Source organism: Phyllobates terribilis, unplaced genomic scaffold (assembly GCF_046119375.1).
Source record: "Phyllobates terribilis strain yellow unplaced genomic scaffold, ASM4611937v1 Scaffold_8__6_contigs__length_399053987, whole genome shotgun sequence".
Classification (NCBI taxonomy): domain Eukaryota; kingdom Metazoa; phylum Chordata; class Amphibia; order Anura; family Dendrobatidae; genus Phyllobates; species Phyllobates terribilis.
Window position 1 is genome coordinate 157053476 of NW_027362768.1, and position 17261 is coordinate 157070736.

At 43.9% G+C, this 17261-nt stretch overlaps 1 protein-coding gene across 2 annotated transcripts in view; it reads left to right on the top strand.

Annotated features, from left to right (window-relative positions):
- Positions 1-17007, top strand: part of SYDE2 (synapse defective Rho GTPase homolog 2) — a 40554-nt gene extending 23547 nt beyond the window's left edge. For both annotated transcript variants that reach the window (XM_073643562.1, XM_073643563.1), the window contains exons 5-7: positions 11951-12132; positions 12251-12482; positions 14264-17007. In XM_073643562.1, coding sequence (XP_073499663.1) covers positions 11951-12132; positions 12251-12482; positions 14264-14727 — 878 coding nt within the window. In that variant the 3' untranslated portion in view covers positions 14728-17007. The remainder of the gene's footprint in view (positions 1-11950; positions 12133-12250; positions 12483-14263) is intronic.
- Positions 17008-17261: the final 254 nt, after the last annotated feature.

Here is a 17261-nt window from a genome sequence, read left to right on the forward strand (position 1 = left end):
ATGTGCACAGTGACTGCACCTGCTGAATAGCGAGTGCAGCTCTGGAGTATAATACAGGAGGTAACTCAGGATCAGTACAGGATCAGTAATGTAATGTATGTACACAGTGACTGCACCTGCAGAATAGTGAGTGCAGCTCTGCAGTATAATACAGGATGTAACTCGGGATCAGTACAGGACAGGAATTACAGGTGCTTCTCACAAAATTAGAATATCATCAAAAAGTTAATTTATTTCAGTTGTTCAGTCCAAAAAGTGAAACTCGTATATTATATAGTCATTACTAACAGAGAGATTTATTTCTGTTAATGTTGATGATTATGGCTTACAGCCAATGAAAACACAAGTCGTCATCTCAGTAAATTAGAATAATTAACACAAAACACCTGCAAAGGCTTCCTAAGCTTTTAAAAAGGTCCCTTAGTCTGTTTCAGTAGGCTCCACAATCATGGGGAAGACTGCTGACTTGACAGATGTCCAGAAGGCAGTCATTGACACACTCCACAAGGAGGGTAAGCCACAATAGGTCATTGCTAAGGAAGCTGGCTGTTCAGAGAGTGCTGTATCCAAGCATAATAATGTAAAGTTGCGTGGAAGGAAAAAGTGTGGTAGAAAAAGGTGCACAAGTAACCGGGATAACAGCAGGCTTGAAAGGATTGTTAAGAAAAGGCCATTCAAAAACTTGGGGGAGATTCGCAAGGAGTGGACTGCTGCTGGAGTCATTGCTTCAAGAGCCACCACACACAGACGTATACAGGACATGGGCTACAAGTGTCGCATTCCTTGTGTCAAGCCACTCATGACCAATAGACAATGCCAGAAGCGTCTTACCTGGACCAAGGAGAAAAAGACCTGGACTGATGCTCATTGGTCCAAGGTGTTGTTTTCAGATGAAAGTAAATTTTGCATTTCATTTGGAAATCAAGGTCCCAGAGTCTGGAGGAAGAGTGGAGAGGCCACAATCCAAGCTGCTTGAGGTCTGGTGTGAAGTGTCCACAATCAGTGATGGTTTGGGGGGGCCATGTCATCTGCTGGTGGAGGTCCACTGTGTTTTATCAAGACCAAAGTCAGAGCAGCCGTCTACCAGGACATTTTAGAGCACTTCATGCTTCCCTCTGCCGACAAGCTTTTTGGAGATGGAAATGTCGTTCTCCAGCAGGACTTGGCCCCTGTCCACACTGCCAAAAGTACCAATACCTGGTTTACACACAACAGTATCACTGTGCTTGATTGGCCAGAAAACTCACCTGACCTTAACCCCATAGAGAATCTATTATAGAGAATCTATGGGGTATTGTCCAGAGGAAGATGAGAGACACCAGACCCAACAATGATGACGAGCTGAAGGCTGCTATCAAAGCCACCTGGGCTTCCATAACACCTCAGCAGTGCCAAAGGCTGATCGCCTCCATGCCACGCCGCATTGATGCAGTAATTGATGGAAAAGGTTGCCCGACCAAGTATTGAGGGCATTTACTGAACATACATTTCGGATTTTAATAACATTTTTCAAGCTGTTGTTGTAAAATATTCTAATTTACTGAGATAATGACTTATGTGTTTTCATTGGCTGTAAGCCATAATCATCAACATTAACAGAAATAAACACTGGAAATAGATCACTCTGTGTGTAATGACTCTATATAATGAGTTTCACTTTTTGTATTGAAGAACTGAAATAAATTGAAACTTTTTGATATTCTAATTTTTGAGAAGTACCTGTATAATGTTTGCTCGGTACTTGGTGTCTTTTGTTGCATCGTGGTTTATAAAGGCTATTTCCTGGTTTAGAAAATGATTTATGATCTCGTCTCCCGATATCCTGGCCCTTATTTTTGGGGGGGCTTGGCGGTAACTTTCCTGTGTATTGGGTACTGTTGTAAGCCAGAAGCCTCTGTCCATTTTGGGTGTCTGTGTGTTGGGCGTCCTTTCTCTCGGTGTCGGTCATTATTCGGCTTTCTGCAGGATGTGATGAGGGTCTCATAGTTCTGCCGTTGCATCATGTCTGTCTTCACCCATGTGAATTTGATTCCAAGTAAAGCATGTCATACACTTAACAGTTCACTGCCCCTGAAAAATGAGGAATTAATGAAGTGGATGGCACTTTTTGCTTGCTGTCTAAATTTATTTTGCGCGTTAGAGAATGCAGCAGTGCCGGCCTGGCAGCGAGGGTCCGAGCGGCTTAAATCTAGAAAAAATAAGCCAGTCCTGGAACAGAGCTAATTTACCAGCTAGCTTGCGGGAGGATTAACCGAGGGCAAAGGGCGTCCCCGGGGTCCTACAATATTCCTTTCGTGGAGGGATTAACAGGGCAAAAGTCACTACAGGAGGAACTTAAAAATGGGAGAATGACACTTTGTATTGTTCATGGAGAGAAGTAATTACTGTTTTATTTGGCTCTGTACCTCGCCTTCCCAGCGGGGGGCGCTTCCTGCGGCTTTGTGGAAGTGGCGTCCAATGACAAGACTATTATTCTCGCTTTATTGACTATCCGGTAAATGTCAGACACGGCCGTCATAATGAGATGACGGATTTATGGGATGTAACACAAATTTGGTTGGATACATTTTGCTCGCACTGATACATTGTGACGATGTATCAGGACAGAGATCTGTGCCGGAGATTCCTTGTAGATCGCACAGGATTGTCTACACCGGATACAATGTAGCAAACTCTCAGCTGTACGGATTGTCAGCCGCCAAGAACGTGTTCGCTCAGTGACAGCCGGCAGAGGTCTTGATAATGGGGAGAAATTAAATAAAAGATGCAAAGTTTGTGGTTTCATAGTCGTGAAGCTTTATATAAACTTTCATTAGGAATGTGCTTTACCTTTGCAGAAGGTGAACACTGAGCGGGGGGGTCCAAACAATAAGAATGAAGGGGGTCTATACTGTGTGCAGAATTTATTAGGCAAGCTGTATTTTAGAGGATTATTTTTATTATTGATCACCAACTATGTTCTCAATCAACCCAAAAGACTCAAATATCCAAGCTTAATATTTTTGGAAGTTGGAGTGTTTTTTTTTTTAGATTTGGCTATCTTAGGAGGATATCTGTTTGTGCAGGTAACTATTACTGTGCAGAATTATTAGGCAACTTAATAAAAACCAAATATAATCCCATCTCACTTGGTTATTTTCACCAGGTAAACCAATATCCGTGCACAAAATTTAGAAATAAACATTTCTGACATGCAAAAACCAAAACCAAAAAAATTACTGATGAATATAGCCACCTTTCTTTATGATGACACTCCACAGCCTTCCATCCATAGATTCTGTCAGTTGCTTGATCTGTTTTCGGCCAACATTGCGTGCAGCAGCCACCACAGCCTCCCAGACACTGTTCCGAGAGATGTACTGTTTTCCCTCCCTGTAGAGCTCACATTTTATGATGGACCACAGGTTGTCTATGGGGTTCAGATCAGGTGAACAAGGGGGCCATGTCATTATTTTTTCTTCTTTTAGACCTTTACTGGCCAGCCACGCCGTGGAGTAGTTGGATGCATGTGATGGAGCATTGTCCTGCGTGAAAATCATGTTTTTCTTGAACGATACCGACTTCTTCCTGTACCACTGCTTGAAGAAGTTGTTTTCCAGAAACTGGCAGTAGGTCTGGGAGTTGAGCTTCACTCCATCCTCACCCCGAAAAGGTCCCACAAGTTCATCTTTGATGATACCAGCCCATACCAGTACCTCACCTCCACCTTGCTGGCGTCTGAGTCGGAGTGGAGCTCTCTGCCCTTTACTGATCCAGCTTCTGGTCCATCCATCTGGCCCATCAAGAGTCACTCTCATTTCATCAGTCCATAAAACCTTTGAAAAATCAGTCTTAAGATATTTCTTGACCCATTCTTGACATTTTTTCTTATGTTTCTTGTTCAGAGGTGGTGGTTTTTCAGCCTTCCTTACCTTGGCCATGTCCCTGAGTATCGCACACCTTGTGCTTTTTGATACTCCAGTAACGTTGCAGCTCTGAAATATGGCAAAACTGGTGGCGAATGGCATCTTGGCAGCTTCACGCTTGATTTTCCTCAATTCATGGGCAGTTATTTTGCGCCTTTTTTGGCCAACACCCTTCTTGCAACCCTGTTGGCTATTTGCCATGAAACGCTTGATTGTTCGGTGATCACGCTTCAAAAGTTTGGAAATTTCAAGACTGCTGCATCCCTCTGCAAGACATCTCACAATTTTGGACTTTTCAGAGCCCGTCAAATCTCTCTTCTGACCCATTTTGCCAAAGGAAAGGAAGTTGCCTAATAATTAAGCACACCTTATACAGGGTGTTGATGTCATTAGTCAACACCCCTCCTCATTACAGAGATGCACATCCCCAGATTTACTTAATTGGTAGTTGGCTCTCAAGCCTATGCAGCTTTGGAGTAGGACAACATGTATAAAAAGTATCATGTGATCAAAATACGCATTTGCCTAATAATTCTGCACACAGTGTAGAGCTCTTGCTGGAGCTGCAGTCTCTTTATATTGAACTCTCCCGTTTATGTTGGTTCTTTATCTACTTTCTAGCTCCCATTTGGGTTTGCAGCTGCTCCTGTCACCGCAACTCATATATAGAAATGCTAATATGTCTGACACCCAAGGGCCATCATAAACCTGCAGCGGCCCTCCTACCCGAGTCCCAATGGCCCCCCTTCACTTCCCATATTTCATTCTCGCTTTCCAAGAGCTATGATTTCATTTTTCCTCTGGTAGAGTAATATCAGGACTTGTTTTTTTTTATTCTGGTACAAGCTGAAGATTTTATCATTACTATTATGCAGTCAATAAGACTTTCTGATCAATTTTTTATTTTCCTTCCTTTGGCAGGAGGTGACAAATTTTTTTTTTTTTTTTTTTTGGTATGGGATAGGATACTTTTTTTTTTTTTCCATTCCAAATTAGAAAAAAAGAAGAAGAAGAATATAAATTTCTTTTCTTACATGTTTTCTTAGCCTCCTGACCTCCCCGAGGGACTTGAACCTGCGATCACCTGTACAACACTTTTCAATACTGTAATCTTGCAGTGTATTGTATAAGTACCAGTCTCTTAGGACGCAGACCGCTGCCTTCCTGCCATGACACCGCTGCATAGTGAGGGAAGATGGGACATGGGATTCCTAATGTTTCCAACTTCTTTACTGCCGCTATCAGAATTGATGGCTGCACACAAGGGGGTTATGATGCTGTGATCCGTCCTGGCTTTGATCGCATCAATTAGACTGTGTTCCTTACATGCCGTTCACACCAGGCCATGCGGGACCTCAGGCCTAGCATTCCCTAGCACTGGCCCCAGCGCAGAAGATGTTGGGCTCCAGCAAATGTTGTGACCCCTTCAACCTGCTGCTTGTCAGAGAACCTAGGTCCTACCCCTAACTGTGTACCAGTAATTGGGTGGTCTCATGCGAACTTGCATCCAAAGGGTCTTTTCTGGTCAGGAGTTATGTGACTCCTCTTTTAAGGCAACTGGAGATAGAGGTATGCTTGTTTCGGCTGAGCATAAATGAGTTTTCAATGGGAAGAGCAGCAAAAACTGCTGCCACATCCTCTGGCGGTGGCTTATCTCCCTTGAAAACAAAAGGATCAGACTGCTCAAATTCAACATGCCTGATCGTTCTAGACTCAAAATCATCTGCAATGTTCTACCTTGTGCATAAATGGTATATACTGTAATAGAAGTGATCCCTATACGTTCCTGCGTCTCTGCTGCCATCTGGACGTCCCGCTCTATAGGGTTAATGATTGGGAACGCTGTCTTGTGCGGATGACTCCACAGACCACATCCACTACAGTAACAAGTCTGCCTTTGTTTTCCAGCGAGCACAGATGGTATTTCTGTCATGCTTTTGGGGATTAGCAATTCTAGCTTGGCAGTCGTACCTCCAGCTCGCGAAAAAGAGGCCTTTGATAGATTGACTTCCTGTTTGTAATTTTATTTCTTGGCAGCGGTCGGCCCGGACGCACACACGGGCTTTTCTTCTAGCAATAAAAGTGCAATGCGCCGGGCCGGTGTGACAATACGATAAGCACGAGGGTGTCACCAGAGGCGGCTCCGGCTCCCTGCACGCAGTACGGCCTCCATTCCCCTCCTAAATCCTCGGTCAATATTAGACTTTGGAGTTGTCGTTTTCTGCCAAGTCGTCTTATAAGCTTCTTGTCCTTTCGGGTCACGGCTCAGTTTTCCTTAAAATTGGAAGAATTGGTTTAGTTATAGAGATGGGTCTAGAGAAACTAAGTGTATGATTTAGGGAAAAGTTCATTTTCAATGGGATTTTCTCAAGTAGGAGAAAATCCCACTGAAGGTCATCCCTGAATTATTTATTCTTCAGAGCTGAAATAAAGCAGTCTTTGCTGGTTTATTGTCTGGACAGAGATGCTCTGGTGATTGGGATGTAAAGTGTCTGGGGTATAATACAGGATGTAACTCAGGATCAGTAATGTAATGTCTGTACACAGTGACTGCACCAGCAGAATAGTGAGTGCAGCTCTGGAGTATAATACAGGGTATAACTCAGGATCAGTACAGGATCAGTAATGTAATGTATGTACACAGTGACTGCACCAGCAGAATAGTGAGTGCAGCTCTGGAGTATAATACAGGCAGTAACTCAGGATCAGTACAGGATCAGTAATGTAATGTATTTACACAATGACTGCACCAGCAGAATAGTGAGTGCAGCTCTGGAGTATAATACAGGATGTAACTCAGGATCAGTACAAGATCAGTAATAATGTAATGAATGTACACAGTGACTGCACCAGCAGAATAGTGAGTGCAGCTCTGGAGTATAATACAGGATGTAACTCAGGATCAGTAAAGGATCAGTAATGTATGTACACAGTGACTGCACCAGCAGAATAGTGAGTGCAGCTCTGGAGTATAATACAGGCAGTAACTCAGGATCAGTACAGGATCAGTAATGTAATGTATTTACACAATGACTGCACCAGCAGAATAGTGAGTGCAGCTCTGGAGTATAATACAGGCAGTAACTCAGGATCAGTACAGGATCAGTAATGTAATGTATTTACACAATGACTGCACCAGCAGAATAGTGAGTGCAGCTCTGGAGTATAATACAGGATGTAACTCAGGATCAGTACAAGATCAGTAATAATGTAATGAATGTACACAGTGACTGCACCAGCAGAATAGTGAGTGCAGCTCTGGAGTATAATACAGGGTATAACTCAGGATCAGTACAGGATCAGTAATGTAATGTATGTACACAGTGACTGCACCAGCAGAATAGTGAGTGCAGCTCTGGAGTATAATACAGGCAGTAACTCAGGATCAGTACAGGATCAGTAATGTAATGTATTTACACAATGACTGCACCAGCAGAATAGTGAGTGCAGCTCTGGAGTATAATACAGGATGTAACTCAGGATCAGTACAAGATCAGTAATAATGTAATGAATGTACACAGTGACTGCACCAGCAGAATAGTGAGTGCAGCTCTGGAGTATAATACAGGATGTAACTCAGGATCAGTAATGTAATGTATGTACACAGTGACTCCACCAGCAGAATAGTGAGTGCAGCTCTGCAGTATAATACAGGATGTAACTCGGGATCAGTACAGGATCAGTAATGTAATGTATGTACACAGTGACTGCACCAGCAGAATAGTGAGTGCAGCTCTGGAGTATAATACAGGCAGTAACTCAGGATCAGTAATAATGTAATGTATGTACACAGTGACTGCACCAGCAGAATAGTGAGTGCAGCTCTGGAGTATAATACAGGATGTAACTCAGGATCAGTAATGTAATGTATGTACACAGTGACTCCACCAGCAGAATAGTGAGTGCAGCTCTGCAGTATAATACAGGGTATAACTCAGGATCAGTACAGGATCAGTAATGTAATGTATGTACACAGTGACTGCACCAGCAGAATAGTGAGTGCAGCTCTGGAGTATAATACAGGCAGTAACTCAGGATCAGTACAGGATCAGTAATGTAATGTATTTACACAATGACTGCACCAGCAGAATAGTGAGTGCAGCTCTGGAGTATAATACAGGATGTAACTCAGGATCAGTACAAGATCAGTAATAATGTAATGAATGTACACAGTGACTGCACCAGCAGAATAGTGAGTGCAGCTCTGGAGTATAATACAGGATGTAACTCAGGATCAGTAAAGGATCAGTAATGTATGTACACAGTGACTGCACCAGCAGAATAGTGAGTGCAGCTCTGGAGTATAATACAGGGTATAACTCAGGATCAGTACAGGATCAGTAATGTAATGTATGTACACAGTGACTGCACCAGCAGAATAGTGAGTGCAGCTCTGGAGTATAATACAGGCAGTAACTCAGGATCAGTACAGGATCAGTAATGTAATGTATTTACACAATGACTGCACCAGCAGAATAGTGAGTGCAGCTCTGGAGTATAATACAGGATGTAACTCAGGATCAGTACAAGATCAGTAATAATGTAATGAATGTACACAGTGACTGCACCAGCAGAATAGTGAGTGCAGCTCTGGAGTATAATACAGGATGTAACTCAGGATCAGTAATGTAATGTATGTACACAGTGACTCCACCAGCAGAATAGTGAGTGCAGCTCTGCAGTATAATACAGGATGTAACTCGGGATCAGTACAGGATCAGTAATGTAATGTATGTACACAGTGACTGCACCAGCAGAATAGTGAGTGCAGCTCTGGAGTATAATACAGGCAGTAACTCAGGATCAGTAATAATGTAATGTATGTACACAGTGACTGCACCAGCAGAATAGTGAGTGCAGCTCTGGAGTATAATACAGGATGTAACTCAGGATCAGTAATGTAATGTATGTACACAGTGACTCCACCAGCAGAATAGTGAGTGCAGCTCTGCAGTATAATACAGGATGTAACTCGGGATCAGTAATGTAATGTATTTACACAATGACTGCACCAGCAGAATAGTGAGTGCAGCTCTGGAGTATAATACAGGATGTAACTCAGGATCAGTACAAGATCAGTAATGTAAGTATGTACACAGTGACTGCTCCAGCAGAATAGTGAGTGCAGCTCTGGGGTATAATACAGGATGTAACTCAGGATCAGTACAGGATCAGTAATGTATGTACACAGTGACTGCACCAGCTGAATAGTGAGTGCAGCTCTGGAGTATAAAACCGGATGTAACTCAGGATCAGTACAGGATCAGTAATGTAATGTATGTACACAGTGACTGCACCAGCAGAATAGTAAGTGCAGCTCTGCAGTATAATACAGGAGGTAACTCAGGATCAGTAATGTAATGTATGTACACAGGGACTGCACCAGCAGAATAGTGAGTGCAGCTCTGCAATATAATACAGGATGTAACTCAGGATCAGTACAGGATCAGTAATGTAATGTATTTACACAGTGACTGCACCAGCAGAATAGTGAGTGCAGCTCTGGAGTATAATATTGGATGTAACTCAGGATCAGTACAGGATCAGTAATGTAATGTATTTACACAGTGACTGCACCAGCAGAATAGTGAGTGCAGCTCTGGAGTATAATACAGGATGTAACTCAGGATCAGTAATGTAATGTTTAGTGAGTGCAGCTCTGGAGTATAATACAGGATGTAACTCAGGATCAGTAATGTAATGTATGTACACAGTGACTGCACCAGCAGAATAGTGAGTGCAGCTCTGGAGTATAATACAGGATGTAACTCAGGATCAGTAATGTATGTACATAGTGAGTGCAGCTCTGGAGTATAATACAGGATGTAACTCAGGATCAGTAATGTGTATATAATACAGAATTATTTGCATAGTGACTCTGATTTTTGTAGCGTTGGTCTGTCTATAGACTTTCCCATGGTCTTTTTCAGAGGACACCAGGGGGTTGTTCTCACCTCTGATGCTTATTTTCAGTGGTTGGACCCCATATAATATAACACCCGGTTGTCTAATCTTCTCCCAAGTGTCTATAAATATTTTACAGGCTGTCACCATTGACCCCTTCTATCTAAACCTGTTTACGGAGTGTCCCCGTGTCTATAAATGTTTAGTGGGTGCCCTCCTGGGTGTGTAAGTCTCTATCTGTGACTCTGGGTCAGTGTGTTCTTTTACTATTGCTGTAAATGGTTGTGTGGAAATGAAGTTCATGGGCCGGTGCCCCCTTTGTAGTTACATTGTAGCCGGCAGCCTGTACATCATGGATGGGAGCGTACAGTAATGTCTGTCTAGATTCTTTCTTCTCCAGGAAGACGTTTTTCATGGATTTGAGGATATCTAACAATCTGCTGATTTTTAGCTTTTGCTTGCAAGGTAACCTGTCCTCAGAATTTACCCCTATGAGGTATTGACAGCGATGTTTGAGCCTGATACCATCTTTAATGTTGCTTGTATTAGCCCTAAAACTAAGTTTAATTATCCCTGACTAGTCCGGGACTGCTGTGAATCAATGCCGCTGTGCATGGAGAAAGCATGCACACAGCAGTGTCACTGACATCCCAGTGTGTGCGCGGAGGAGAGGAGCTGCGGCTACTCATCATCTCTGCACATGCCAGGATGTCGGGTACTGCTATGGGCACGCTTTTCCTCCCGCAGTGACAGTGAATGGCAGTGGTCCTGGACTAGTCAGGGACAGCGGGGACATTAAAAGCCTCATTACATAATGTATTAGGAGGCTGATAAACTGCTTCTGATGCCTTCCAGGGGTACATTTTGACGACCGGTTCCCTTATTGGTAGATGTTTCTGGCCTCAGAATAAGGATGGCCTATCCTTGGGTCACATTGCCTGTGATCCAGCTTTCGACCCTACTGCCTATTAGCTGATTGCTAGTGCTGTAGTGCCAAGGCCTTGTCGTCTTCATTTCCCCGTACTGTACACATTATACTTCTTGTACCAACTGTGCTTCTTGCAGCTTTTTCTTATTCACTTGGTAAGAAGCTGTATTCCTGCATTCTGTGTAGTCACCACTAGAGGGAGCAGCTTACACCTATTCATTGGATGCAGTATAAACAATACAGTAAGCTCCAGAGCTCCCCCTGGTGGTGGCCGCACACAGCTAGATTTATTGGACTTAGCAGATATTGGGGATTAATGGCTATAAAACCGAGCCAGTGACGCCACAAAGTCCTACCAGTGGGTAAGAAAAGATGATAAATGGGGGAAAAATAAAAACATAGAAATTCTAAGATGCTTCTGTCCCTTCGGTAGAATAAGTCGGCTGCCATCTTGCAATCTGTTGCATAGCAATGTGTCATAATCCGAGACGTCCAGGAGCGGGGGGCTTCTCAGGTGATTTATTTTCAGTACATTGTGCAGGGAGGTCAAGCATGACTGCAGTCTTGTCTCCACACTCGTGTCACAACACGACGCACCGAAGAATTCCTCGCTCTCACATACTTGTGTCAAATACTCCAGGGGCTTGTGAGCGACTCGCGTGACAATGGGCGCGCACTGCGGTCAATGGAGGAATGTTACCCTCTGCCAGAAGTGACCTGCAGGTTCCTGTACAGACTATTAACCCGAGAAGAGCAGAATTCCTACAACATTTAAAAAATAAAATAAAAATAAATCGCCTCCTGTCGAGCTTCCATGTCTTGTCTGGGGGTGCCACCCAGCTTTCCATGGATCCTGAGCGTAAGTCATGGCTAGTTATGACCTCGCTGTGTACATCTCTGCTGTAAACCTTAGCGTCAGTACTTTATCACCCAGCTTCATTTTTCACTTTAAAAAGTAGAAACATGGCCGCTGTATTTCCAGGAACAATTCTCTTAAAGGGGTTGTCTTGGAAAAAAAAATAAATAAAAAAAAAAATATATATATATATATATATATATATATATATATATATATATATATATATATATATATATATATATATATTATAACATTTATTTTTTTATTTATTTAGCATTGTGTTTTTATATATAATATTATTATTAACCAAAATAATATATATTATTTTTGTAACTTTTCCTTCTTCCCCTGTAGGGGTCTTGAAGGATTACCTTAGAGAGCTCCCATCTCCTCTGATCACGAAGCAGTTGTACGAGGCGGTGCTGCACGCCATGGCGGAGAAACCCCTCAGGATGTCAGGCAACGGCTGTGAAAATGATCCTAGAGATTCGGAGCACACTGTGGAGCTTCTGAACTGTCTGCCCGATGTGGAAAGGGTAAGATCTGCTGCCTACACCCACCGCCTGTCCCCTAGGTGCATGTTCATATGCCGCAGATTTGTTAAAAGGTTGTAGGCATTATCCAAATGACCTGAGCTTTGCTCCTCTCCACCAGGCGACCTTGAAGATGCTGCTGGATCATTTGAAGCTTGTTGCCTCTTACCATGAAGTGAACAAGATGACCTGCCAGAACCTGGCTGTCTGCTTCGGCCCCGTCTTGTTAAGTCAAAGACAAGAAACGTCTAACCACAATAACCGCGTGTTCATTGACTCGGAGGAGCTGGCCAGCGCCTTAGACTTCAAGAAGCACATTGAGGTCCTGCACTACTTGCTGCAATTATGGCCAGGTGAGATCAGTCACATCTCTACTGCAGAAGGCGGTGATCACACCTCTAACATTCACAGTCCGAGCACGGTGTGCAAGGTCAGGACCGGCCGCGAGTCTCCTGCCCTGAACTCTGCATCCCGGTCCGTACTCCGCCTGTGAATTGTTTTTACATGCATCTATTTTTTGGGCTCCAAAGGAAGGAGTTCACTGAGTTTCCATCAGTCAGCTCTTTGGGAATGGGAGTTTGTAACTTTGTTTTCTTTTTTTTTTTTTTTTTAAATAACTTTTCTGTGCTGATTTATATCCACATGCCTCATCAAAGTTGAGCTGAACTTTCAATCAGATGAAAATAGCTCAAAAAATTACAGATAAGAGGTACAAAATCTCATATCAAGTTCAGTGATGGACTCTAAGTATAAAGTGGTGGTCCAGCACAGTGCAGATTTGGGGCAGGCAGCTCTGCTCATGCCATTTGGATACTCGCAGGCAAGTGCTGCCCACCTGTCGGCAGGTGACCACAAGTATCCAGATCACATAACATCGACCATATGATTACTGCCCGATCCAGCAAGCAAATCCTTACCGTCTGCTGCCGACTTGCTGGACATTTGCACTGGGCTGCTCGTCCTCTATAATGCATCCAACAACCACTAATGTGCAGAGGTTTAAAGAAATTTGATTACAAAAATGTCTTTTCCCAAAATACACGCACTTAAAATAAAAAGTGTTCTTTAAATCTGTGTTAATATTTAGCGGTCCCCAGACTCTGATCAGGGAGGGCTTTTTCCGATCAATCAAGATGCACATTTATAGAGCAAAATAGTCTATTTTATAGTCTTGCTAAAAAAGGTTCAAAGGGAACCAGACAGTGGATGCAGGCGGCCCGAACCACGGGTGGCCAGGTAAGTTGTACTATGAAACTGCAGTATACATACATTTATAAGCCGTCCCTGGACCATGCTGCTCGGGTGACTAGGACAAAAGACTGGTGGCCTGGGTGCAAGGAGAAGCCGCCATCTTTTTGGGCTGGTCATCCAAGCAGCTTGGCTTTTAAATGCATATTTTCTTTGAGACGCCACAGAGTTGGTTGAAATGATGGTGGCCGACTCTGATTTATGCTGCCTGAATTGACTGTCTGGTTCCCTTTTAAATTGCACATGTACAAGATATCACAATGTTTGTGGCCGTGGATAAAGCAGGTTGTGGTGTCTGCACACAGGCTGGTGACGCTGGTTTACATGAGCAGCCATGGTGCAGGTAACAAGCCATTGCCCGGGTGTGGCGCCTGAATGCTGATGTACTTGCATGGCAGCGAGTGTGATCCGTGCCTCGATGTGTGCGTTGTCAGAGCATGATTTCCATGTGGTGATGTGAGACTTGTGGTGCCAACAGGTGCCATCCCTTATTAGTTAGTTGCTGTCAATGAAAGCATGCAGCCCGACGGATGAGTGATAGCTCCCGGCCTTGAATGCCTAAAGCAAGAGACTGACCCTTTAGTGCTTTACGCCATGTACCAGCTGTGACCCTGCCGGGTGATGTGTGCCGTGCCCTGAGCTAATCAAGACATTAACCCAAAAGGGACCTGACCCTTAATGGCCCTAATCCGTGTGGTCAGCATGTGCCCTGTGCCAGAGGCGAGGCTTGTTTTATGCTTTTATTTTTCTTGTAGGTTTCCTGGCTCTGATCTACCAGGATTGAATTTGAGTTGTGACTTGGATCCATTGATCGTTCTTATTACAGTTTTTTTTTTTTTTTTTTTTTCTTTTTGTTTTATTTAATTTAAATTTATTTTTTTTGCAGTGAAGAGTGAATCTTCCAAAGAAGCTCCCACAAGCAACGTTCAGACAGAAGCGCAGCCATGCCTGCGCAGAAAGAAGCCGCGGCCGCAGATGCTGAACCTGAACAGCGTGGACATGTCTGGGGTGCTGAGGCCCAGAGCCGCCCGTCTGGACAGTCCGTCCAGTAACCGCTATGCTGGAGACTGGAGCAGCTGTCAGGGCAGCTATTTAATGACGACACCAAAAGAGGAGGCGGACTATGCGGACATTCCCTCCGAGAGCCCCTGCGAGACTACCGCCGCCTTACAGACTGAAGGGACAGATAAGCCTCATACAGCCAAAGACCACCCGCTCTGCACCCTGATACCTGAAGGTGGATCCGAGGAGCCGGATGTCAACCTCCACGACCTGCAGGAGAGCATCGACACCCTGATAGGAAACCTGGAGAGAGAACTTAGCAAAAATAAATTAAGCGTCGCCATGTAAACTTTTCTGCCCGTCATTATCTCTTCTCATTAGAAGAAACCTTCCCCCTTTAACCCTATGAGGGTCTACTAGTGTACAGCGGCCTGGTGGGACCGTGCACTGGAGCGCGGCCTGGTGGGACCGTGCACTGGAGCCACGGCCGCCTCTCCTGCTTTTCCTGCCGTATACAAGGCAGGATTTCCAGGAAACACAGTTACTTGGTACGTATCCTCTTAGAGGAAAACATATAGTGGCTGCCGGACGGTGACCCAGCGACCAGGGTCATCTCTACGGACAGCCCTGACACGCTGCTGCTGGTCTGCCGGTGAAACACAGAACTGACACTTTTTTTTTTTTTTTAACTTTCTACATTTTTATTCTAACCTGAACTGCGACAGCAATTAAGTATCTGTCGCTACCTATTATGTAATAATTTATGATATCTCAAGGTTAAGAGAAAAATAAATGTAAGTGCCTGGTGTCTAAACAGCAGCCCCCGACATAAAGGGGCAGCTGGGACGATACCTGCAATGTGACATCACACGTGGTTGAAATCTAAATGGGGTGAAACCATACACCATAGATGAACGTTGGAGGAGTACACTGGTTTTTGGTGGCACCAGACACCCATCTAATGTGTGTGGTGGCGGCCGTTGACTAATGCCGGCTGTGTAGGGAAAGGAGGGTTGGGCTGTTGATTTCAGCATGTCCAACCTTATTGTTCTCTAGCAAGATGTGCTGCCGCCAGAGGTGCGCGTGCTGCCGCCAGAGGTGCGCGTGCTGCTGCATTACCCCTTTAAAAACTTAAGCAAAGTCTGAGAAATTGGGTCAGTGGCGAGGAAGACCACTATCTAAGGTGTATAGCCTCCCAGAAACCTCCCTCATTGCTGCATTTAGTCATTTGCTGTGGGCTGGAAACGAGGCACGGTACCCGTGGCTGTAGTTTGTGGCAACAGCTCCATACGCCATGGAAAAAAAAATCAAATGTGCTACTTGTGAACAAGCCTTAACGCTCACCCACTGCAATGGTGCTGATGTTACTCATCTAGAAGGCTGGGGTCAGACCCAATGCCTAATTCATCAAGTCTTTGCCTCTCCCAGCAGCCCTATGTAAATTTCACGTCTTGCCTGGTGTATTCCACCTTCATGGTTAGTGGGCGAGGTCTATACGGGCCGGGTGACTGTGTTCGTCTGGAGGTCCTGTTATAGCCCAATATGCAGTACTATTCTGCCTGTAACCAGTGATGTCCTGTATTTTCCAAGGTACCTGAAATAAAATGCATTTTATAAATATTATATATAGATATATAGAGAAAACGCTAAATATACGACAAAATAATTCATGTGGCTATTTAATAACGTTATATATAATGTACATAGAAAAATCTAAATATAATGATGTACAATTGTTTCATATTGTGAATATTATAAAGGTGCGAGGCGCCTCCGCTTATACCCGGGACATGGCGCTGCGGTTTTTAACATTTCTGACTTTTTAAAGAGACCTTTTGTGATCGGTTCCAGTATCTTGTGTTATCGTCCGGATCCTGCTCATGTTCATTGCAGCCTCCGGCCATGATGGGAGTTGTAGTCTCGCAGCAGTTAAAGAGTGGCAGCTTGCCTTCACTACATCAGTGGGACTTTGTGGCAAAACTACAACTCTCACCATGCAGTGGACATACGAAATGTTGGAAGTTTTGCAGAAGTTGCATGCTTCCGCAACGTGCACCCCGTTCCTATTAATCTAGTAGCGTCGGCCATTTAGGTGACTCCCAAAATGTAGGGTCAAGGATCTGCTATAATGAAGAAATACCAGACACTTGCCGGACGCTACATTCCCTGCTCAGGCAGTACTGGCTACTGCCATGATCTGGGGGCGTAAAATGGCATTACCGCCTTTCTGTACCACATGGGCTAGCATGCTGGGAATTGTAGTCCACCAGCTGCTAGAAGGCCACTTACACCAGCAGAGGATTATAAAAAGGCAGAAAGGAACAAAATATGACTTTTCTTACTCTATTTTTGTACAGACAGAATATTTTTTAAGCAGCGAGTGCCACGTTGTAACCCAATAGAAGTGTCCACTTCCGGTCGCATCGCTTACGCCGCATTGTAAGATCCCACTTATGGTAAATTGTTTACACCATCCAATGTGAACTCACGACATGTAGAAGGCGTCCGCTCCTACGGAAAAGCCTCAAATGTATTTTCTACTTTGTAATTTATATAAGAAATCTATATATACTGTATATATTTGTTCCTTGTATTCCACAACTGTTACAATACAAACTTAATATCTAACGTCTGGTTTGGTCCTTTGAGGTGGTCAGAAGGGGATGTCCGGGTCTCAAGCTGCCCAAAAGTGGTAAGAAATGGCCAAGCAGGGGTGTATTTCGGCTTTCGATTTCTTGAAAAATATATTTGAAGGTCTGTGCTGGCCAATGACCTTTTTGGAAATTTTTCAACTGCGGCCAAGTGAAACTATAATTGTATGATCAGCTGGGAATGGGCCATTGTTTTGCCACTTTTGCAAAATACCATTGCACCATTTATTT